This window comes from Gobius niger (genome assembly GCF_951799975.1).
Source record: "Gobius niger genome assembly, chromosome: 2".
Classification (NCBI taxonomy): Eukaryota; Metazoa; Chordata; class Actinopteri; order Gobiiformes; family Gobiidae; genus Gobius; species Gobius niger.
In genome coordinates this window covers 24120136-24142936 of record NC_136853.1, presented here as the reverse complement: position 1 = coordinate 24142936, position 22801 = coordinate 24120136, and the positions used below count along the sequence as shown (strand labels likewise).

At 40.4% G+C, this 22801-nt stretch overlaps 1 protein-coding gene across 16 annotated transcripts in view; it reads right to left on the bottom strand.

Annotated features, from left to right (window-relative positions):
- mast4 (microtubule associated serine/threonine kinase family member 4) overlaps window positions 1-22801 on the bottom strand; it is a 34774-nt gene that overhangs the window by 5405 nt on the left and 6568 nt on the right. For 2 of the 16 annotated variants that reach the window (XM_079551247.1, XM_079551239.1), the window contains exons 2-28: window positions 21629-21782; window positions 20366-20493; window positions 18023-18060; window positions 10499-10587; window positions 10021-10090; window positions 9793-9813; window positions 9289-9367; window positions 8850-9158; window positions 8558-8767; window positions 8382-8483; window positions 8171-8303; window positions 7074-7135; window positions 6903-6997; window positions 6599-6807; window positions 6394-6532; window positions 6179-6311; window positions 5932-6097; window positions 4757-4858; window positions 4138-4260; window positions 3937-4046; window positions 1912-2036; window positions 1636-1838; window positions 1353-1535; window positions 887-1113; window positions 686-808; window positions 447-583; window positions 11-198 (exon numbers count right to left, since the gene is read on the bottom strand). In XM_079551247.1, the coding sequence (XP_079407373.1) occupies window positions 11-198; window positions 447-583; window positions 686-808; window positions 887-1113; window positions 1353-1535; window positions 1636-1838; window positions 1912-2036; window positions 3937-4046; window positions 4138-4260; window positions 4757-4858; window positions 5932-6097; window positions 6179-6311; window positions 6394-6532; window positions 6599-6807; window positions 6903-6997; window positions 7074-7135; window positions 8171-8303; window positions 8382-8483; window positions 8558-8767; window positions 8850-9158; window positions 9289-9367; window positions 9793-9813; window positions 10021-10090; window positions 10499-10587; window positions 18023-18060; window positions 20366-20493; window positions 21629-21782 (3658 nt within the window). Of the gene's footprint in view, window positions 1-10; window positions 199-446; window positions 584-685; window positions 809-886; window positions 1114-1352; window positions 1536-1635; window positions 1839-1911; window positions 2037-3936; window positions 4047-4137; window positions 4261-4756; window positions 4859-5931; window positions 6098-6178; window positions 6312-6393; window positions 6533-6598; window positions 6808-6902; window positions 6998-7073; window positions 7136-8170; window positions 8304-8381; window positions 8484-8557; window positions 8768-8849; window positions 9159-9288; window positions 9368-9792; window positions 9814-10020; window positions 10091-10498; window positions 10588-12608; window positions 13143-14292; window positions 14374-15234; window positions 15595-18022; window positions 18061-18947; window positions 19047-20365; window positions 20494-21628; window positions 21783-22801 lie in introns of those variants that run through there. The other 14 variants (XM_079551244.1, XM_079551250.1, XM_079551245.1 and 11 more) reach the window with 12 other exon arrangements.

Below are 22801 nucleotides of genomic sequence, written 5' to 3'. Positions count from 1 at the left end.
ATATGCCCACCTGACTGAGTGAAGTCTGGTGCCGGCCGTAAGGAAGCAGTCGGGGAGCGAGGGGACAGACTGTGGGTTGGGGAGCCAGGGAGACTCTCCCCTGATGACAAAGAGTGATTCAGAGAGGATGAAAAACTGCGGCTTGTGTGCAGAAGAGGAGATGGCTGCATGGCAAAACGTCTAAAAAGGGAGCGTCGCCTGAAAGTCAGAAAGAAAGCAAATGTCATTTGAACCTGTAAATAAATGTTTAAGACAACCCAACCATCGTAAAACTAAATTTAAGGGACAGTCAATATTTGATAAAGGCATTCATGATACAGCAGAATGTGCTATTGCTATTGTGCCCCCTTGTGGTGAATGAGGGTGAGAAACAGAAACAGAAAGTTCACAACAACTACCAGTACTATAAACAAAACGTGGACTGAAGATTAAGAAAAATGTTTTACCTCTCAGGTGTTTTCTCTTTCTTTGCCTTTTTAGCACATCTAATCATCTTGCTTCGGTAGCTGTTCCTTCTGGCTGGACCCATTTTTATAGATGTATTTTCAAATGGAGTTGTAGAGATAGCAACTTTGCCACCACTCTATAATTGGACACATCAGGGAATTACCAGAAATGTCAGCTACTTGCATTCCAATATTGTGATTATGAACAATGTCTATATAGAAATAAAAATGCCACACACCTTTAACAGAAGCTCTACCACTTCAGTATGAAATAAGCCGTGAACTGGTTCACCATTAACATGAGTGATGAGGTCTCCTGCTTTTAATCCAGCGATGTGTGCAGGCCCTCCCTCTTCCACGTTCTTAGAAAATACAGAACATAGTTTAAGTATGTCATAATAAAATATATATGAGCAGCTCATATAATGAAGAACCCTTACCCAGACCATGTGGTAGACTGTATACACATCACTGTCACAAGCATACACTCGTATGGCTCTGAGTGTGAAACCAAACTTCTTTCCCGAGCTGTGGATAATGACTGGCTGCCTTAAGTTAGTGGCAAACAGGGACGAGTCTCGACTTGGAGATGAATCTCTTGAGGAAGGGTCTGAGGAGAGGGAGTAGGGTGATAACGGGCTGGGCAGTGAAGGTACACCACAAATATCTGTAAAGTAAAAAAGGAGAAGCAATTAGGAACATGTAGATTAATAGTAATAGCAATAATTATTATAATTATAATTATTATAATTATCATAGAAACTGCAAATGAAAGCTGTTACTTTCTTCTAGGTTTGCACAGTGCCTCTGCCAGGGCATTTTGTTTGGCAAAACTCACAAGTGGAGTTCAAAGTTCATAATACTGCCATTGGACATGCATTCATGATGTCATGGTTGTTAACTTACCCCCTGGGATTATGAGAGAGAGAGTTCCAGTTGAAACAGACTTTGGGACTTTTGGCACAGCTCCAGACCTCTCCACAGCAGCCTGGGGCTGAGCAGGTGTTTGAGTCACCTTTACACCAGAGGCAAAGCTCTCCGTTTCCTCACTTCTAGCTGTCAACTGGTCCAAATGTTCAGAAAAACTACCTGATTCAACAAAACAGAACATTAACAGGTTAATGTCATATAAGAATGTGTTCAAGGATATCTATGTGAAGTTCATAAAGACTGCAACTTCAGGTTTTACCAGACAGTGTTCCTCCAGAGATGCTGCCGGGCGTGGCCATGTCCGGCTCATCTGGTGGGATTTCAACAGAGAGGGATGTATTGCTTGGGTCTGTGAGTCCTGAGGAGTCCTCTCCTTCACTTTCTGCCGAGATGGCAAACTTTGGTAGCAAAGACAACCCTTGATTTATACTGGCAGGGTCTGATGAGTGGCACAGGGATGGCCTGTGGATGGTTACATGTAAATTATAATCTAAAAGGACAAAGGGTGCACTACTTAAGTATTGTTGCAGCATACATTTGAGTAAAGTCTGGTGTCTGACTCGGTATGTCATGGGTTGTTGGGGTCTCCACAGTGTCCTCTTCTGCCTCTCCCTTTTCCTCTTCCAAATGCCCACGGGACAGATCTATACTGCTGTAAACCTAAAAATGTCACATAACGAGAATAAGTCAAAATAGTGTATCTTAGTAAAAAGGCCTCCTCTACAACATTAGAAACCTTTACGCTTATTAAACAAAATGACTGAGGTCAAGAAACCAAGATGATGGAAACGTTTTTATGTCTAAACTCATGACACACCACTGCACTCAGAACATGCATAAATTGCACCGATAGGGCTACTAGGAGAGGTGCAACCAATGAGGTGTCACCCCATTGTTTAGACTAGGGGTGTCAAACTCATTTTTGGGTCGTGGGCCGAAATTCAGCTCCCACGGCAGGTCGCGGGCCGCATATAATAGAGAACACTTTTCCAATAAATGAATAATAATAATGAGTTGTGGTTTGGTCAAAGCCCCAACTTAACTGTAACTTCATTAATAACCGCTTACACTTGTATTGCACTTTACAAGCCTGTGTCACAAGTTCCTCAAAGTGCTACATAGTAGTCATTATTCAATCACTCCATACTCGGTGATGGTAAGCAGTTATTGAAGCCACAGCCGCCCTGGGGCAGACTGTCCATTTACCACGTGGCTATATAATGTGTTGTTCATATCCTGAGCTCTTATTATGTCGGTGCCCTCTGCTGGACATGTGTGGAACTCTTTCATTTTTTTAAATTCAATGCCCCCTAGTGGCTAGAATGAGCATTCTGGTTATTCTTTAAAAAAATCATAAATCCGCACAGGAATGGGCCAGAGACTAGTCTTAAAATTCCCAACAAAAGGGTACCAAATTTAAGATCCAATTAAAACACTTCTCAAAATCCACTCAATGGTGCTCTGCCACACAAGACAATTAATATAGCCATCATACAGTTCCTGGTGTTTATTTCTGTCGCACATTTATTTAGCACTTTGAATTCTCTGTTAAATTAGCACTTGAGCTCATGCACTCAAAGCATTGCCAATGTATATGTGATGTCCAAAATAAACATATGATTATAATCAATACTATTATTGTTGCTGTTGTTATTGTTATCAATAATATCATTAACATTAACATTAATAATAACAATAACATCACTCCCATTCTGTCCTCTTTACATTGGCTACCAGTTCCCTTTCGAATCAAGTTTAAAATTCTGCTGATTGTTTTTAAATGCCTAAATTCACTGGCACCTAAGTATCTGTCAGAACTGCTGCAGCTCTTCTGTCCTTCCAGAGCTCTGAGGTCTGCAGACCAGCTCCTTTTGTCTGTTCCTAAATCCAAGCGCGTGTCCAGAGGTGACCGAGCCTTCCCAGTGGCCCCTAAACTTTGGAACAGCCTTCCTCTACATGTGCGCTCGGCTCAGTCTGTAGAGGAGTTTAAAACCAAATTAAAAACTCATCTTTTTGCTTTGGCCTTCGGTTCTATGTAGACCAGACACAGTTTGTGCCTTTATATATATTACCTGTGTTTAAGTTTTATTGTGTTTATTGTACATATTGTTACTGTTCTTGTACAGCACTTTGGTCGACTATGGTTATTTTTAAATGTGCTTTATAAATAAAATTGACATTGACAATAACAAGAATAATAATAATAATAATTTCCTCAGGAATAATGTTTTACAGTAAAGGAGAAAGGGCTAGCATTGCTTTTTGAAATGCCTAGCTGATCTGTAGTATTGTGTGGTTTTGATGAGGAGTAAACATGCTGCAATGCAGCACAACAGCCTTGAAACTATATTGTCTCACAATACCAAGAAAACTGCAAATGCACAACCAGAAAATTATGCAAATCAGAACTGAATGTTCATCACTGTACAGCTGTAGAAAACACAAATGATGGTACTGTATTATGCAGCTCATTGTCTCCTCGACAAAAGACACGAGGCGCCGAGGGCCCAGACGCAATGACGTCATTCACATGAAGAGAGTTGGGGAAATGCACAAGAACCTTTGAGAATCGGTGGGAGCAGGAGGAAAACTGCCGCAGCTCCATGTTGAAGTCCTCGTCGTTGGTCTCGTCCTCTTCTGTTTCAAGGTGGTGGTATCTTTCAGAACGTGCTGCATAAACAAATAATAAAACCATTACTGTAACAGCACAGATTTACATGACAGCTTTTAACTTCATCGTCACGTTTGGTAAAATACGCACTGTCAAAATAACTTGTGTCATCTTCAGATTCAAGCTGAGGAATAAACTCTGCTTTCTGTCTTAGCAGGCCATTCCAGTCAAGGTTGTGGAAAAACTGATGGTTCTTCACCTCTGCAGCGCCCCCTGCAGAGAAAGGCTCAATGTTATATTGTGGTTTATGATTTTAGTCTAAGAATTACATCTTGTTCATTTGTCATTTATATATTTTTCACTTATTGAGCTTTTATTCATGAAAAGAAAAAGACTGTAAACAAAGAGTGCAAAATAAACTGTCCTGCAACTAGTTGACCTCAATTTCTTTCGGGTGCCGACAATAATGAGCTTAGTGGCAGCAGTGGTCACATGGGAATTAGTGTGAGGCTCTTTTGAAACACTTTTCATGGACAAAAGAGGGCTGTCCAAGTAAAATAAAGGACTAACTTTTTAGAGCGATACATTGTGCTTCGGCTCATATGCTTTTTTTTTCTGGCTCCGCATTCCAAATGGTATCATTTTATAACTTATTTATCTCTGCAAACTTTCAAACATTCCCTGGATCTAGACCATCCCACTCTCAGGTCAGTGTACCTGAAGATCTTTGATCAATTATATGTCATTCCACACAATATAAGCACCATACCTGTGCCCAGTCTTTCCAGAGGACTCTGTCTCAGCAACAAAGTGATGAGTTCTTGTGCATCTAGAGGCGGAGCTTCTTCACCCTCGGGCCAGTTGATTTCATCTGCGTAAACAGTAGCAAAAAACTCTCATTTCAAAATGCAAAGGATTGGGTGGTGCACTTGAAGGTCCTGGGTGTGGAGTTTGCATGTTCTCCCCGTGTCTATGTAGGTTTCCCCCGGGTACTCCAGTTTCCCCTACCACTAATAACATGTACATTAGGGGAATCCTCCAGTGATACTGGAGTGGCACTGCCGTTGCCCACTGCTCCTTAACTGGTTGCCCTAGCGGCATTAAAGGATGGGTCAAATGCAGAGGACCAGATACCTTAATTTGCCCTTTTGTGAACCATCAGTCGGAACTATGGCACGACACCTGTGTGGCCCATGAGGGCTGCCTCAACAATTTAAACTCCTCCAGAGGAGACGGCTTTGTGAACTTTAGGACCTGGACATTTGGACAGAATTGCTTCTCTGTCAAAGCTGCAGGGATGTGGAACTCTTTGCCAATAAGTGTTTAAGAGTGTAGCAATAGTTAAGGCTCGTTCATACTTCACAAGAGGTGAAAACTTCTAGTTCTTGCATCTTGGGAAGTATGAATGAGCCTTAAATTTAACATGAAGAAATGGTTGAAAGATGGTCAGATTCGTGATTCAAGAATTGTAAATAATACAGAAATAATGAATCAAGTTACTATAAATATTGCATTGACTGTTATATTGTGTTATATCTGTATTTGATATTGTATATGGACTCCAAGTGCGAATGCTTATTGTGGACTGTATAAATCTGCTGTCATATCTGGTCTGTGCAATGTTGTGCAATGTCCCTGTCAAAAAAAAATAAAAAAATATGTTTTCTTTGTGTTCATTCCATGAAAAATGAGAGCATCACATTTTGTCTAAATGCACAATAAACCCATATCTCTCAAATGCTGTTCACAAATCAGTAAAAATCTGTGTTCTGTGTACTTTGTCTTTGTCAGGAGTCTCCTGTCTCCTGTGGCAAATCACGATGCGGATTGAACCACATAAGCACTGATCTCGTTGCATTGTTTAAATTTTCATTGAGCGATGCAAGAAGGAAGTAGAACTTTACATTTTAAATTGCCTTACAGATAAAGAAAAACATTACTAACCACTGATGACCTGTCCGAACAGTTCCTCCGGCGTGTCTCCAAAGAACGGCACACAACCGACAAGAAATTCGTAGAGAATAATGCCCATGGCCCACCAGTCCACAGGCTTCCCATAGCCCTGTCGGAGGATCACCTCTGGGGCAATATACTCTGGAGTGCCACATACCTGGGACATAATTCAAGTTCAGACAGTTGCTGATACAGAGAACTGAGTTAAATCCACAGGTAAATAAGAAATCACGTTTACCTGCTTGTCTGAAAATTCCCGGGCATCTTTCTCTATGTGCCCCTCGTACAAGTTGGTGGTCATATTCATCAGTCCAACTTTCGAAAGACCAAAATCTGTAAGTTTTATGTGCCCCATTGAAGTAACCAGCAAACTGCATACAGTAAAAATGTAATTACAGAATGCCCTCCACGTTATGTAAACAGTATCCACTGGTTGGCACATGTTAGTCTTACTTGTCAGGTTTTAAATCCCTGTGTACAATGCCATAGTTGTGGAGGTATTCAAGAGCAAGTACTGTTTCAGCAAAGTACATTCTGGCCATGTCCACAGGTAGAGGACCCATGTTTTTCAAAAGATTAGCACAGTCGCCCCCTGTTGAAAATAAGATTGGTGAGTCCAAATTGTCTTTGGAAAGATAATCAAAATGTGCGATCTAACCTTCTACATATTCCATGACCATGCACAAGTGGCGCCGTGTCTCAAAAGAGCAGAACATGGAGACCACAAAAGGGTTCTCGGCAAACGTGAGGATGTCTCTCTCCACAAAAGCCTGTTGGATTTGGTTTCTCAAAATAAGGTTTTGCTTGTTGATCTTTTTCATGGCAAAACGCTGCTTTGTCTCCTTGTGTCGAACCAGGTAAACAGCTCTGCAAACATCAGTAAAGTCAAAATTATACAGATTGCAACATTGAAGTATAATTAACTGATTAATAGTAATTCAAATTAGTAATAATAATCTTACCCATAGGCGCCATTACTTATGAGTTTTATCATCTCGAAGTCCAGCTCACAGGGTTTACGTCGGGAACGTAAAGCAGCAAAGCTCAGGCTTTGAGACTACGATAAGAAGAGAAACGGGTTTGTATCCACAAAGGCAGAAGCACACGGACAGAAAAACTGAAATTAACTATACCGAGTCATCCGTTTCAGGAGTTTCTGCAATCCCACTGTCACTGCTGGTCAACTGCACGATTTCTGAAAAATCATAAATTAAATAATGAAATAAAATAAAATCTGCCCTTCAGACTCATGAGAACATGTTCATGTATGAAAAAACACATTTCGACCATAATTGTCATAATTATAATAATTTAAATGTATTATATAATACAATATAAATATAAAACTATGTGGTTTTGCATGTGCTGCAATGTCAACAATCATCTTCTCATACCAGGGGAGTGAGAACATCCACTCTAAAATCATCTCTTTAGTTCATGTACATCAAACTGTTAAGGGAACACCTAACCCCTGTGCCACCCATTTACCAAAGCTAAATTTGATAAGAAAACAGCAAAGGAACATCCTAGTCGACGTATGGACTTCTATTTCCGCCTAAATATATTATACAGGTGAAACTCTGAATATTAGAATATCGTTAACAAGTGCATTAATTCCTGTTATTCAACTTAAACTGTGAAACTAATATAGACTCATTACATGCAAAGTGAGATCTTCTTTATTTGTTGACTGTTATGGCTCAGTTTGTACTGAGAACATGCTTAACAGACAAACTATTGTTTGTCTGTTAAGCATGTTTTGAGGTTTTGTATACGTATGCAGTCAACTTGGCAAACTAAACCGCTTGTAGAGGCATTTTTTCCTGCCACTGTGGGTCTGCATACACATTAGAAAGCATACAACATCTGTCCTTCCAAAAGCACGCTTTGTGCAGAGTAAATGAAACATAGACGACACATGTGTGTGAGCGGATAAGCCCATCCATGTGGATCTGTGCAGGTCTTTGGGGAGGCCATTCTCATCTAATTAGTAAGAATGAAGGCTGGCACAGGAATTTTGAGACAGAAGGTCGTTAGAAAAACTACGATGTTTCAACCATTAGCCAAAAGTCCCTTTTCTAGTTACTTAATGCTTGAGGTTATCAACAAGGAATTGGGAATCTAACAGAGGCAGCTTTGAATCTAGACATATTATTTCAGACCAATGGTCGGCCAGGGCTGTTCAGCATGTGGAGCCTCATTTCTGAAATTATAGTAACATGAGATTTACCTTCTAGAGGGTCCCTCGTCAGTCCCAGCTGGCTAATGATGTAACGAGGGATGTCCGTTTTAATGCCCTGGCCCACTTTAGCATGTCCTTCAGCAGCCTCCAGAAGGTGATAAAACTCCTCGGGGTCAAATTCCTAGAGGCATAACATGGTTAGGACAAACTGATTTGTAATGATACAGAGAGAAGTCTGAAATATATGTTTGAAGTTTACCAGGCATTCCAGCAATCGCGCTGGTCTGGCTATGACCATCAGGATCTTTTTCACCAGCTCTCTGATGAAGTTCACTTCCTCACTCTCTGATCTTTCTGTGGACTACAAGACCCACAAGATGTTCTACTTCTTTATCACGCAAAATAAATAGTTACAACTACGTCACTTGCTCTTACCTCCAGAACCAGCTTCTCTAGCTTGTCGGTGAACTCACAGAAGTAGCTAGAGGTGACGAGCCCTTGCTGGCTCTTCTCCAAACAGTCGCGAGCCAGTTCAACAATCTGATGGTGTGCAAAACCGAGCACGCCATCTGCCAAAGGGAGGACGTTCTCAGGAGAGTTACTGCGGATGATCTCCTCAATCTTCTCCTCCATTTGAGCAGTGGCCTACAGGGAGAAGCAAGTTGTGCTGAAAGCCATTGCGCAAGTATGTAATAAAACACGCATGCAAAATGTTTATCACGTGTACCTTTGGAAATCTCTCCTTGTAGACATGATTCATCATAATAATCTCATTGTCAAAGCATGATGGAGACCTGCCTGGACTAGAAGGAGAAGAATAAAACATAGTTAATAACACTTTGTTAGTGACTTGGTGCTGGAGAATAAAGGCACAGAAAAACCTGAGGCTGCGAGAACGTGGTCGCATTGGTGTGACTCTTCGGCATTCATCTCCAGAGATGCTTTCAGTGCAGAAGTGTTTAGACAGGAAGTGCAGCTCATCAGGTGTGGGCTGGAAGGGCAGCTGGTGCAGCTTCTCCTGTGATGAACAGGATGACTGGAAATGAAACATATATATTTCAAAATGTAAAGTTATGTTTGTCTAAGTCGTTAAACTCTACAGAACTACAGATGGTTATTTGAGTTAACGGATTAATGGTTTATAGAGTATAGAGTTAAAGGCTTACAGAGAGAGTTGAGCTTGGTGTGTTGGTTCCATAGCCTGAAGAGGGAAGAGATGCCAGTGACCAACGGCGGCCATCAGTTCTGTTGCACAAACATGAAAATACTTTAATCATATTCAATACAAAAACTTTTGTTGGTTAAAGTAATGACAAAGTACAGATGTTTCCATGTTTACAACAAACATGTGAAGGACCTCTTGAATTTGAATTATTGGTAGTAATTAGTGCTTTGATGGCATACCATGGGATGGCCCCCATCAAAACCTCAAACACTCAATTTAACTCAACTGCATTTTCCACCTACTCAGGAGATAAAGCCACAGATAAGAGACTCCTCTGAGGGCGGGTTTGGCAATTGAGGAATGGAGGAGTTGAGACTTTGAAGAGACAATTGATCGGAGATGGGATGTGCCCATAAACTACATATGGATGAAGTTATTAATATCAACAATGTTATCAAGAAACTAGATCACAACGTGTGGTTTGACAAACCCTGGGTTTAATTACCTGTCAGCTCTGTGGCAATGACTGTGGATTACAATAATATAGGTAAGTAAAGTCGTGCCAAAAGAAGAAAAATATTGATGAACTAGTTACAAGTTGGCATAAGGCCTCAGGATCATTTCTGTGACTGATTTAAATATAATAAAATACTTAAAATATAACTATATTCAGATAATACAAGATGAATAAGGACCTGACTACTTCACATGAAAAGCTTAGCTTTTATATTACCTTCGAGCAAATGAGAAATGAGCTGACGCACTGGGGGAGAAGTTCCGGGGACTATCTTGTGGACTTGTTCCTGCAAATAACAAAAACATCATCAGGGAAGAAGAAGTAAGTGTTGGAATAACCCGGTCAGCTGATCTCAGTCTTTGGGCCCAAAGTGTTGCTGAACCGAGACCTGACCCAAATCAAAGCAGATGGCTTAATTTTTGTTATGCAGTGTATGAAACAAAACACAAAGACAAGTATATACACAACCTCTCCGAGATTTGAAATACAATAGTTTAAGATGGAAAAGTAACTTAATTAAACTTAAATTGTTTGTCTATAAATGTTATTATCTACCTCTACTCCATAGAGTCAGTGTTAGGAATAAAAACAAACAAGGTAAATCATTGCCTCTTACGGCCACAAAGGAGCTCAAATGTAATGTTAGAACATAATAATGTTATAACGTGCATTGCCACTGCCTGTATGAAATTACCTGTGAGAGTAGAGAGCGGAGAGTGAGGTCGTGGTAAACCTGATGACTGACCACTTCCTATGAGGCTCTTTCTGTTGCTTGTTCTGCAACTGTAAAGGCAGACGTAACAGACATTAGTCAGGTTTAATCTAAACAAACATCCAAATGTGGAAATACTCTGATGTAAATAAATATAAAACAATTCTTCCACACTGCACTACTGTGTGTCGTGTGACTGAAGCGGTTCCTCCGCCTTCATACAATCTCCTTTAGTTCCTACACTGGATACTGAGTGAAGCTGTGAATACCTTTGTACATCTAAAGTGTTCCAAGATCCACACAAATACTGCTGCTTTTCCAATTCTCACTATATTTAGACAAAAGAAATAAAAATAGAAAACACTTTGATGCATCAGACACTAAAAAAAAAAAAAAAAATCATTGTTCAGACCTTTTCTGTCAAAAACATTTTGATCTTTTTTTCCCTAAAAATTGCTGTCATAACTGTCAGGTGAGCTGACAAAAGGCCACACAACTGCACAAAAGAAACAAGATTATAAATAGAAAACGGCCTAAAAGATACACATTTATAATGGGAATTATTCAGAGTATCTGTACGACGAGACAAAGCACCAGTGAACTGATCAAACCGAGACGGCGATTCGAATGATCGCAATTAACCGACCAAGTCTCAAATATACAAGTCACGACCTGCATTAAAGGGATATTTCAGGATTTCTGACATAGGGCCTCATTTCCTAGTTATCCAGAGTGTTGCTGATTTCTGGAGATATTTTTTTTTGTAATTCAAGCAGTTCTTATATTTGAAGAGTTTCGTGGCGCTAGGCTAGTGCAAGGCTAGTGCATTTCTATGGTATCAGCTAGCCTGCATTAAAAACAGTCTGACCCGCTCCACAGAGCACCTGAGGCAAATCACTTACAACACCAGACTAACCATATAAATGTCTGTGCCGATAGAATCATTTTAACCTTTTTGCATTTAAAAGAACTGATGTTTGAGCAGCATCAGCTTCGTGATTGTATAAGCTAGGTGGCGGTGGAGTGATCTGCTAGAAAATAGTCCCTCAAAATGCGATCATTCATGTGATGCAAGGTCAGTTATATTCCAAAAATTATTCTATGGACACAGACATTTATATGGTTAGTCTGGTGTTATAAGTGATTTGCCTCAGGTGCACTGAGGAGTGGGTCAGACTGTTTTTAATGCAGGCTAGCTGATACCATAGAAATGTGCTAGCCTTGCACAAGCCTAGCGCCACAAAGCTCTTCAAATATAAGAACTGCATGAATTACAAAAACAATATCTCCAGAAATCAGCAACACTCTGGATAACTAGGAAATGAGGCCCTATGTCAGAAATCCTGAAATGTCCCTTTTGTTTCAGTCAAAATGTAAATGCACAGGGAAAATAATCTTGATGCCCGCCAATACTCCTGACGGGTCGCCCGAGCGGCATCAAAGGATGGGTCAAACGCAGAGGACTAATGTCTCTACAGGAATACAAACCTAATCGCTATCGCAAAAGCAATTGGGTATTTTTCCCCAAATTGTGCTGCTCTGCCTTTTTTTTCAGTGTTGTCCCCTGATGTCTATTGACAGCATTTCCTTCAAAATTAGCTTGTTCACAACGTATACCAAGACTAAAAGGTTCAATGCAAAGGTCATGCAAAGCTTCTTTCTACTAAACTGTAAAATAGGTCATGGCAGGGATTAAAAATAAACATGTAGAAGAATTCTCTGGCTGCTGGGTCCACAGAAAGTGTCTTAATCCAAAAAAAAAAAAAAAAGGGCACACAATGAAATGACTGAAAGCTTATTATATGGATTACGTAAACATTACAAACAGATGCAGACCTTTCAAAATGCTTCAACACAGACGCCATAGTTTGTAATTAGTGACACCATCAACAGCCTCAATAGAATGTAAATTACATGAAGGTCAGAAGAATTTGATATCGCTCCAACAATAAACCATCAATTACCATTTGAAAAATCCACAGTAGAAGAGCTGGAAACACCCGACCGCTTATCCAGTGTAAAACCAATTCTCTCAAACACCAGCTTTAAAGCGCAATAGGTTCAACAGAGTAGGAATATTACAATCACACACCTCTTCGACCGTCGCAATCGCCCTCGACTAAAAAAGTGAGGCTTGTCAAACTTGGACAGCACGGTCCACAAACTTGAATCGGACATTGCGCGCAGGTCATAGAGGCAGATTCAGAGCAGCGGCTGAGGCTTTTCAGGATGCCATCTTCTCCAGTGTGCTTCCCAGTTAGTATTACTTACAAACTTGCACTGCTCTAAACGGCTATGGCAAAGGAACAAGCAGAGAAAAACACCGGGCCCCCCCCCCACCCTCCAGTCCTCAAATCAAAATCATCTAGGGACAGTGCTGCGGGTCAGGAGCAGACAGTTCCACTGCGGCAGAGATGTGACTTTGTTTTCCTGTGACGTTGCAATGACAAACCCTCGCCCTGCTGCTGATGCTCAACATGCTTCATATCATGTAACAGGCACCTACCACTTTGGAGTTTTAGAAGGGGGGCTGTGCGAAAGAGAGAGAGGGAGATACACACACACACACTGTCCCACTAATGACCCACAAGATAAAAGTGGGGCATTTCAAATGACTAAGATGTGGTTTGGTGTCATCTGCTCTGGCACAGGGTTCTCATCATTCATATTTGATAGACATGCTTTTCTTAAACAAACCAAGAAACACAGGAGGAAAAGAAGTGACATACCACCTGAGTATTTTCATTTAATTACGTCAAAAACAGGACAGTGCTAATGAGATGCAAGAAAAACGCATCAGCATCAAGCTAAACTCTCATTTACTGTAAAAAAGCCCACCCCGTTTTATCTATAGATTAACATGCAAGACATACCCGTGCAGCCATGGCATCATTTCTAGTGGTTACCAAACTGTACATTTCCTAAACTGAGCCAGTGGGCAATGGGTTATGCAAAGTAGTCATAATTGGAGCTTTGTGACTGTATTCTGTCACAGCAGCAAAGCCCAGCTCCCTATAGATTAACATGACAGCCTTCACTCTAATAATGGTTCTGCTCTGTTTCTGCGCTCCACATACCAAACAATAGTTCAGATAGTTCAAAGTCAAACTTGCATAGAGCCGCATGCGTATGGAGGTCACCGGCAAAACTGATAACGCCAGCAGAAAAGGGGGTTCCTGTCAGTTTCAGAGTTTCATCTACCAAGTTGACAAGTGGGATTTACTACACAGACAGGATTTGACTCACTGAAACACAGCTGAAGAGAGTATCTATGGAAGAGGAGCAAAAGAGGAGGTCAGATGTGCCTTGGTGGGCGATGTGAGCGATTCATTGAGATAGAAAGAGCTTGAAATATCTTTTGAATGAGTGATGCTGCAAAATAGAATGGGTTCTTGCTCAGAATTGGTGAAGCTCAGACTAAGGACAAAACAAACTGTGGACTCGTGTGGTGCACATCTCCCAATGCACGAAACTACGCATCGCTTCGACCAAACCAAACCCATTTCCACTCAGATTTATTTCAAATGCAGCAAATCCTATTTAACACATGAAAGAGGAGCATAAACCTCCCGACAGAGAGAGGGATAACATGGGGGAAGGGGACAACATCAACATCATCTAAACGCCAGCACAATGTCACTTCAATGGCAAATGATTTTTGAGGAACAAACATACTTGAGTGTAATCGTAATGGTACAAAAACCAGAAACACGCAAAGACATGCAACTCAACGACAGTAGATTTACAAAGCTATGGATGAAATTGCTGAAGCTTACCTCCAAAAATGAAAAGCGTGCAGTGGGCTGCACGGACTGCAAGGGCTAGTGGGAGTGGGACTCAAGCTCCGGGGAGTGAGGCTGCAAAGTTAAATGGAGTGTAGTAAACGGTTTTAGTACAAAGTGCCTAACAGCTGTGACATGTGCAGAGGAAAGGGCCGAATCCACATCAAAAGAAATTCACTTCAGACAAACAAATTCAGTTTGAGACAACCCAGACAGTTTTTTATCCTCATTGAAATTAATTGCAGAATTGCCAGTTACAAGTGTACACTAACATCTGACAGTCAAGTCTTTTACTTTAATAAGTGAGGACTAGAGAATGAAAAGATCCTGAAAACACTAAATGTGTTTCACAATTACAATTCCACTTTAAAATGTCTATAAATGTAAAAATATTTTATACAGCAATGCATTTACCTTACATTCAAAAGAATAATACATTGTTATTGCATTATGTTAGTGCATGTTTGAATAATAATCATTGTATCAGGATGACTCATGAATTAGATTTATTTAAATGTATCCTTTAATTTACGAAGCAGAACAATAAGATCTAAGCCTTATTCAAAAGAAAAAGGACAATTGTGCACGACTGTTCACATCACTGTTCACATCACACGTAAGGTGTGCTGAGTATCCACAATGTCACAGCGGCAAAGAGCATCTTGTGCAGATGCGGCACTCGTGACTCATGACATGTTCTGGCCCCTATGTGCGCAAAACAGAACCCCCCGACAGAGGACTACACCAAACATACAATTACACCCTAAAGGTTAGCTGGGAGAGATTTGATGGGAAGAAGAAGAAAAAAAAAGAAAAAAAAAAAGCTAAAGCATCGCAGATGCTAATGCTGCACAGCATAGCAACAGTAACAAAACAACACACGGAGCAGTAGGGCTGTCCCTCAAGCTGCTGAGGATAATGGAGGAAAATACTCACTCGAGCGTCAACCCAGGAATTCTCAGCCTCTCCCGCTGGGCTTTCATGGTTCAACTGTGCGCCTTTGCTCTATTGTGGACATGATATGCATTCACGCTGCCTGCATTCAGCTCCACGACACTGACAAAGAGCCAGACCTCGCCACCACGCTGCAGAGAGGAGGCCCGTTCCCAACAGTACACAAGGGCAGCAGGCTCTTGTTTTGGTTATTCCGTTCCACCTTGAAGCTGTCAAATGAGATCTTCAGTTGCCTGCATAGGGCATGGAGGCAGGACAATAGCTCTTTTCCCTCCCCTAGTACACGCCCCCTGCTCTTTCAGAACACATGCAAGCTTGTGTACAACCCCCACCACCATCTGGTGACAGCACATAGCAGTGCAGGATAAACTCAGTTCATTTGGTCTTTAGCTCATAATATAGTCACGTTGACAGTAGCCCGTACGAGGAGGCTCACACTCTCGCTGTAATATCAACACAGAGATGATGTCACTGTATAAAAAAAAAAAAGAAAAAAAAAACACTGCACCATCGTTTGTTGGTGCACACGGTTCACATACAGAACCTCACATTCACATGGAAAAAAAATAATCAAATTCATCCCGCAATTTTTATACCAAGCGCTCAATCTCAGGCATTGGAAAAAACCATGGACATCACTCTATCAAGAGGCATTAAGCAACGGGCAGAGTATTATAGCACGTTGATATGAAACTAGAGTAGAGCGAGTCATAAGCCAGCTTTGGACACACAACACGGATGCCAACCACACTGCCCTATATTTCACAGGCGTCTGATGTGGTTTCAGCTCCACACATTATGGAATCTGAACAAACTAGTGGTTATTAAGTCAAATGAACAACACCTCATGATTTCAACATGGACACCTGCCTCCAAGACTGCAGTGAAATGCTCAAACAAGGTGGGGTTGGTGACAAAATACAGTCTGACAACTTCGCTGTTGCCTAGGTGACACGAGTCTTCCCATAATCAAATTGCAACAGGTAAGATTTAGGTGCAGCAAAGACAAATTGTCATAAAAAAAAAAACCCGCACCATTTATACTCTACTTTTTTTGTTAGTCAGATGGTGAAGTCTGTTGTTGATTAAGGTCAAGGTGTATAAATAGACTGCACGCATCACCAAAACACACCACCCTAAAAAGGTGCAACTATTCGAGCTCCCAATCTGGAAAGGAAGGGAAGGAAAACACATGGTGGAAGTGGAAATGCACTTGCTGTAATCTTAATGGTCCCACTCGTCACTTAAAAACAACAAAAAGCACACTACATGGCTCTTCCACATGTCACGGCTGGCCATCCGACCTCTGACCTCCCAGATCTGGACTTTTTCCAATGACAAACCACTTGTGTTCCAGCCATTAAAAATAAACGAGTGTGATCTTTGTATTCATTCCGACCTTCTCTTCTCAAGAGTCCAGTCAACTTTCTTATATCCAGACACATGAACAATTACGATGGCTTCCAGGATCCACCGATACTTCAGAGCCATAATAACATTATAATAAAACTGTAGAGGCCGTGGCAACTCTTGCAAACGGGCCGGCCATCTTGTGACTGTGACTGAAGTAAAAGGTACTGCTTTATGTTAAGAGGTGCTCCTTAAGCATTAATAAGGTATTAATGAGTAATCTTAGTGTAGGTCATGAATAAGCATATCATTCATGGACTATTAGCATGGTAGTTGATATTATAATGAGCAGCTCATTAATATCTTTACAAGCATCATTATCATTATCATTACAAAGCGTTACCAAAATAAAAAATGCAGATCCAGTTATAATCCGGGCAATCCGTCTATCTTTGCCAGGATGTCATTTCAATGATGATATATATACAGAAATTTTAACCCAGCCAACACCGGCATTGGTCTGTTTTAGGCACTGTTATGGTCTGTTTGTTTCCACACATCGCATGTACCCAATTTATTTCACACCAAACAGAAAAAATACTTGTAAGAGCAACAATTCTGTGGCCCTAGACATCATTTTAGACAAGTCGACTAGCATTGTGTTAATCTCCCTCTCTCTATGTAGTAGTGTGTTGATGCTTGTGGCTTGTACGTTTTTTATGCTGCACATCGTTAATGTTACAGTGAACTTTATTACCAGTTGTTCATGAGTTTTTAAATGGTATCTGGGTTATTCCTCCGCTGTCAATAGAATGACATCATACGACTAGTCGACTCTTTTTTTTTTTTACTTTATTATATCACAATATAGTGGCCAGAGCAGGATGCTTAGCTAAACTGAATTACCATGACAACGTCCCATCTACAGTAAAATGTACTGATAATCACGCCGCAGTGTTACTAACTGCTCATATACAGCTGTTCAGACACACAGCTGTAGCGCTTCTGTGTTCAATGATGATGTTCATAATGAACTAATATTGAACTAATCAGGCTGTTGCTACAATCCATTTTAAAGGCTGGACTTTGTCTGTTTATCTTCTGCAAACAGAAGTATTCATGATCATGATGAATTAAGTGCATAACCTTAATTACTTTTGTTAATTCCTAAGGGTTCTTGTCAATGCATTAATTTATTACAAAAACATGCATAAATTATGCATGAATTAATGTCCCTTTTTCTAAAGGTTTACTGATAAAACCTTTAAGAAAGGATTGGCTATGAACAGGGACCCAAATACTCCTGCTTGTGAACATAAAGTAGCGTGGCTAGTTGTGTCCTTGGCATGTGCGGTAATCAGCTTGTTAAACAATATTTCACGTGAGTATATGTTGTATATGTTGTATATAGAGTACTCACAAACTGGCACTGCCTCTTCTAGGAAGACTCAGTTCTTTCTGGGGAAAAACAAAACAAAAGAAGATCAGTTTCCATTACACTGGTCAAAAATACTGATTAATTCATTGCTTCTACTTTACAGTGTCAGTACATTTGTTTTAAACAGCACTGGTCGAATGCTTGTCTTTTTAACCCTTTTTAAGGTTGATAACTTTTGTATCACAACCAAAACTATTATTCTTTTGTAACATGATTTCATCTGATGCCCAGCCATGTGCCTTATCGCTGAAAGATTGATCACAATCAAATTGACAATGATCTGGAAGTTCAGTGGCCAAAGTAAAGAGGATGTGAAATAACAATATAAAGGATACAAAATGTGTTCAAAGAATGAACACCAGAGGCCGCTGTTGCACCACTGTTGCTTACAGTCAAACTCTCCAAGCATTCAGGCAACCTCAGAGAACATGTACTCCACCTCCTTACGTAATGACTTTTATAGACAAATATTAAAAAGGAAAGAATATCTATAAATTACTGGATTTGTTTGTTATTTTGCTTTATTCAAAGAACTGGTCAATACATTTTAGAGTGCATTTAATACAAACTTTTCTTGTAACAAGACCAAGCATTAAACTTCAGCTAACAAATATTAAGTACAGACTTAGTGTTGAACAAACAACTAAACTTCACATTCTATGTCATGCAAAACCAAACAATTTACTACAGAAATATTTTCAACCAGCTGCATGTACATGATACTGAGGCAGTGAACCATTAAGCCAAGTGCAACAATTGATTTGTGGTCATTATTATGTGGAATAGGTCCATTCAGTGCATTTCCTAAAGCCAAGCCTGGATGGCCGACATTAAGTTTCGATGAAGAGTCTTGTAGGTAATAGAGTTCCAGCTAAGAGTCTTTGAGAAGCTGCACGTTACTGCCTACCTGTAAACCACGTCTCCTCAGAATACTGGACTCATCCATGATACGGAGCCTCCTACCGGTGCATAGCCATGCGGCTCTGCCCAGCTCCCAGCTCTCACTCCCTCCCTCCAGCTACTACATCAAGTCACAGCCGCTGCTTAACACTTCCAGCACCAACTGTGATTGGAGGGAAATGGTCAGCTGACACTTTCTCTCGCTCTTGTCCTCTGTAAGTCCAAGGAGTCAAGGAGAGCAAGATGGAGTGATAAAAGAGTGAATCAATGCAGAGGTGCGCAGAGGCAGAAATAAACTAGCATTGTCAAGAGGCAAGCTCACTATTCGTGTTCTCTGTGTAGCTTTCTGTGCACTCTCAGTGACCATAAAAATGACAGGATATCCTTTCAAGCATTGTTTTGTCCCAACCTCTGCACCTACGTTGGCATCCTGTCGGCAGTAGTTGGAGCGAATGTGACACAGGAAGTCATTTGTACCAAACGTGTACATTCACAAACATAAATGCAGTCTTAAATATATAAACCAACTTATTTTCTGACAACACAATCCAGAAAACCAAACCTCCTGTACATCAAGTAGGTAGTCGACCTTTTGAATGACTTGATGCAAAGCCATGGTCATAGTTCAGACTTATTATTTCGGGTTCAGTTTTAGTCTGTTTAGAACTGCCCCCTCTCCGTTTCCACTGTCTCACTCAGTTCTATTCACTGTGGTCTTGCTCTGTGAATTTTAAGTGGACCAACACTATACGGCACAAAAGCTTCAAGACCTGCTGTTTGTGTGGAGCTGAGAGTGAAACAAGGCTTTAAGTCATCAACATAAACAAGTGAAAAATTTAGAAATTTTGCGGGGTTCACTGGTGTAACAGTTGCCCATGAAATGCCCAGGTTTGTCCCGTAATCAGCCAGAATTGATCAGACTTCCTAAAAAGAAAGAGTAAGATTACAGTAATCTACTTCTTATTCTGAGGGCATGACAATAGTGTTCGTGCATATGTGCAACTAGGCTAGTATGATTATCTATTTTCTTTTTTATGACAGCAATCTAAGCCACAACAATCTACCAATGAAAGACTTCACCAACACCGTCCATTCCCTCTGTTCAGGCGAGATACATAAAGGCTTGACACAAAGCTTTAACAATATCCTTGTTCATTTAATAAAAGGGTGTTGCCAGAACAGACTTCATATTTAAATGACCACAAACAACTAAATGTGCAATGGCGCCCCCATATGGAAAAACTTAGATTAAGTTCAACAGTTTTAACATTTTTAATATTCTGAACTATTCATTGTGACTGTGAACCTTTACATTTGCCCTTCTGAACATTTTATAGCTTATATGTTTTCATGGCGACATAACGTGTAAGGTAGACTCTTACACGTCAGCAGTGAACAGGACATGTGTTTGAACAGAACTCTCACCTGGCTGGAGGTGAGGGAGGGATCAGACTTTCCGAGGTTAAGAGAACGCATGCGGTGCAGGTTTGACGTCTCAGGTGTTGGTTGCCAGGCTGCTGGCTGTGTGGTGCTTGGCAGCAGAAGATACTTTCCTACAGGAAAGTCAAAGCAGACCCATTAACATAGTGATTTTTATTCATCACAGAAATTAACAAGTAATATCACAGCTGTCCAAAGTGTCTCGCATGTATGAATACAACATAATCCAGAAGTCTGCCGAGGCTAAAGCTACTGACCCTTTACAGGTAGAAGCTCAGGAGCTCACACATCCATTAAAAGATCACGGTCACACATTATTAAGAATTAATTGATTGATTAATTAATTGATTAAGCAAACACTTCATCGTGTGTTCAGCAGTTAAACAAGATAGCAGCTAGGTGGCACTAGAAACCATACAATAAAACCTAATACAGCTCATCTGAAGAGTTTAGCACATGGCCCTGTCAGAAAACATGTTTGCTATACTTAGATGCTCTCATATAATTAGAATAGCATGAAAAAGTGCACGTACTTGTATTATTCAACTTGAAATGCAAAACTAATCTATGATATAGACTCATTACACGCAAAGTGACATATGTAACCTTTATTTGTCATAATGTTGATGATTATGGCTCACAGTCCATTTTTAAAATATTCAAATTTTCTGAGATTTTTAATTTGGGAATTTTACAAACTGAGCGATAATAATCTACATGAAAACAGATAAAGGCCACATATGTCACTTTACATGTAGTGAGTCTATCATGTATTAGTTTCACAAGTGAATGCACTTTTTCATGATATTCTAACTATATGAGGAGCGCCTGTATATCAGAGCATGTCTAACAGTTTTTGTATAATGTAAAAAGTGAGCATTTATTACTTCACTCAACACAAACTGAAACATTAAAATGCAACTATACAGGATTCATTTAATTTGTGTTAGACCAACCCTTTGTTTGCAAAGCATTGTAGGCGTTACACATAGAAATAATTGAGTGCTAACTTTTTTCATGAGCCTGTCCTCGTCACTTTGCAGAAGGAAACAGCGAGCTCACAATTTGAGAAGTGATGCAAGAAACTGCACAAACTTCCTCCTTTGTGAAATGGAGGAGCCCATTGTGTTTGACAAGGAGGAGCTTAATACATATGCCCAAGAGACCTGGTGTTATAGAGCGGTAGAGGTGGGCATGTTATTTATGTTTATTGCCCCTCTCCCAGACTCAGGCTGTTGACCTAATTACCTGTAAGTCCACCCCCGAGGCTCCTCCGGCGTATGTGACTCCCATCGTCACTCAGATACCGTTTCAGTTTCAGAGCTGGATTTAATCCCACCGTCAGGTCGGGATTACTGCATTTCCGCAGACACGCGGCAGGAGGGAACAAGATGTGGTCCATCTAAAAGAAAAAGTTGAAACCAATGTGAAACTAATGTGTGAAAGTGTGGAGCGTCAAAGTGATATATTACACCAGTCTAGTGTATTCCCATAAGATAATGACACTGCAATAGGGCTGGGATATAAATCAAATCGTGATCCAATCCCTCCCTCAGTGCTTCTCTCTGCAGCTCGATACTCAAACACAATTTCCCCAAGCAGTGGATGAATGTAGTTACCTATTAAAGGCAGTAAAGATAATAAATGGACATGAATCGCAATAAAAATCCATCTAAAAAAAAAGAAAAAGAAAAAAAAGTTGTGTAATTTTTTGGCACAGGCGATCATGGCCCTGTCCAGAGGTGAAAGAGAAAACAATAGATGATTCTGTAGGACATAGTGTACATCCCGGGTTTGAACATACTCAACCCTATTATATTCAAGATGCCAAGATGTGAGGGTTAATATTTCAGTGACATAAGAGAACATTTCACCTACTGTACATACAGGCCCTTTTCTCATGTCATTTATATTTTGAACATGTAAACTGTCAACTTTTGTACATAAAATTGCCACTTAAGTGTTATGCCATCAACAAACCAAGTAGATGAAGATAATTTTCACTTTCCTCCTAATCTTTACACTATACATAATGTCCTGATAATTGGAGCTGGGTCTTAAAACTTGCTTTAATTCCTCAATCGCCCGATCTAGAGATCCCTGGCACAAGTTGGTCTCTTTCCATCACCCATAGTACCCATAGTATTTAATACAGCAAAACTCTGTTCAACATAGAAATAAAGAAGTATAGATTTAGTACATGCTTAATAGAACCAGCCACATCCGAGCATGCGTCTTCTGGGCCCCAAGAGGATTTTGAGAAATGTGAATTTCCCCCAACAGTTGTTCAGCTGGGATGACACTCATCATTCTTCTTCCTCCAAACACGGCGAGCAGAGTTTATACCAAAAAGTTCTATTTTAGTCTCATCTGAACATGTGAGGAGGATCCAGAGGAGGCGTTGGAGAAGGCCATGAGGAC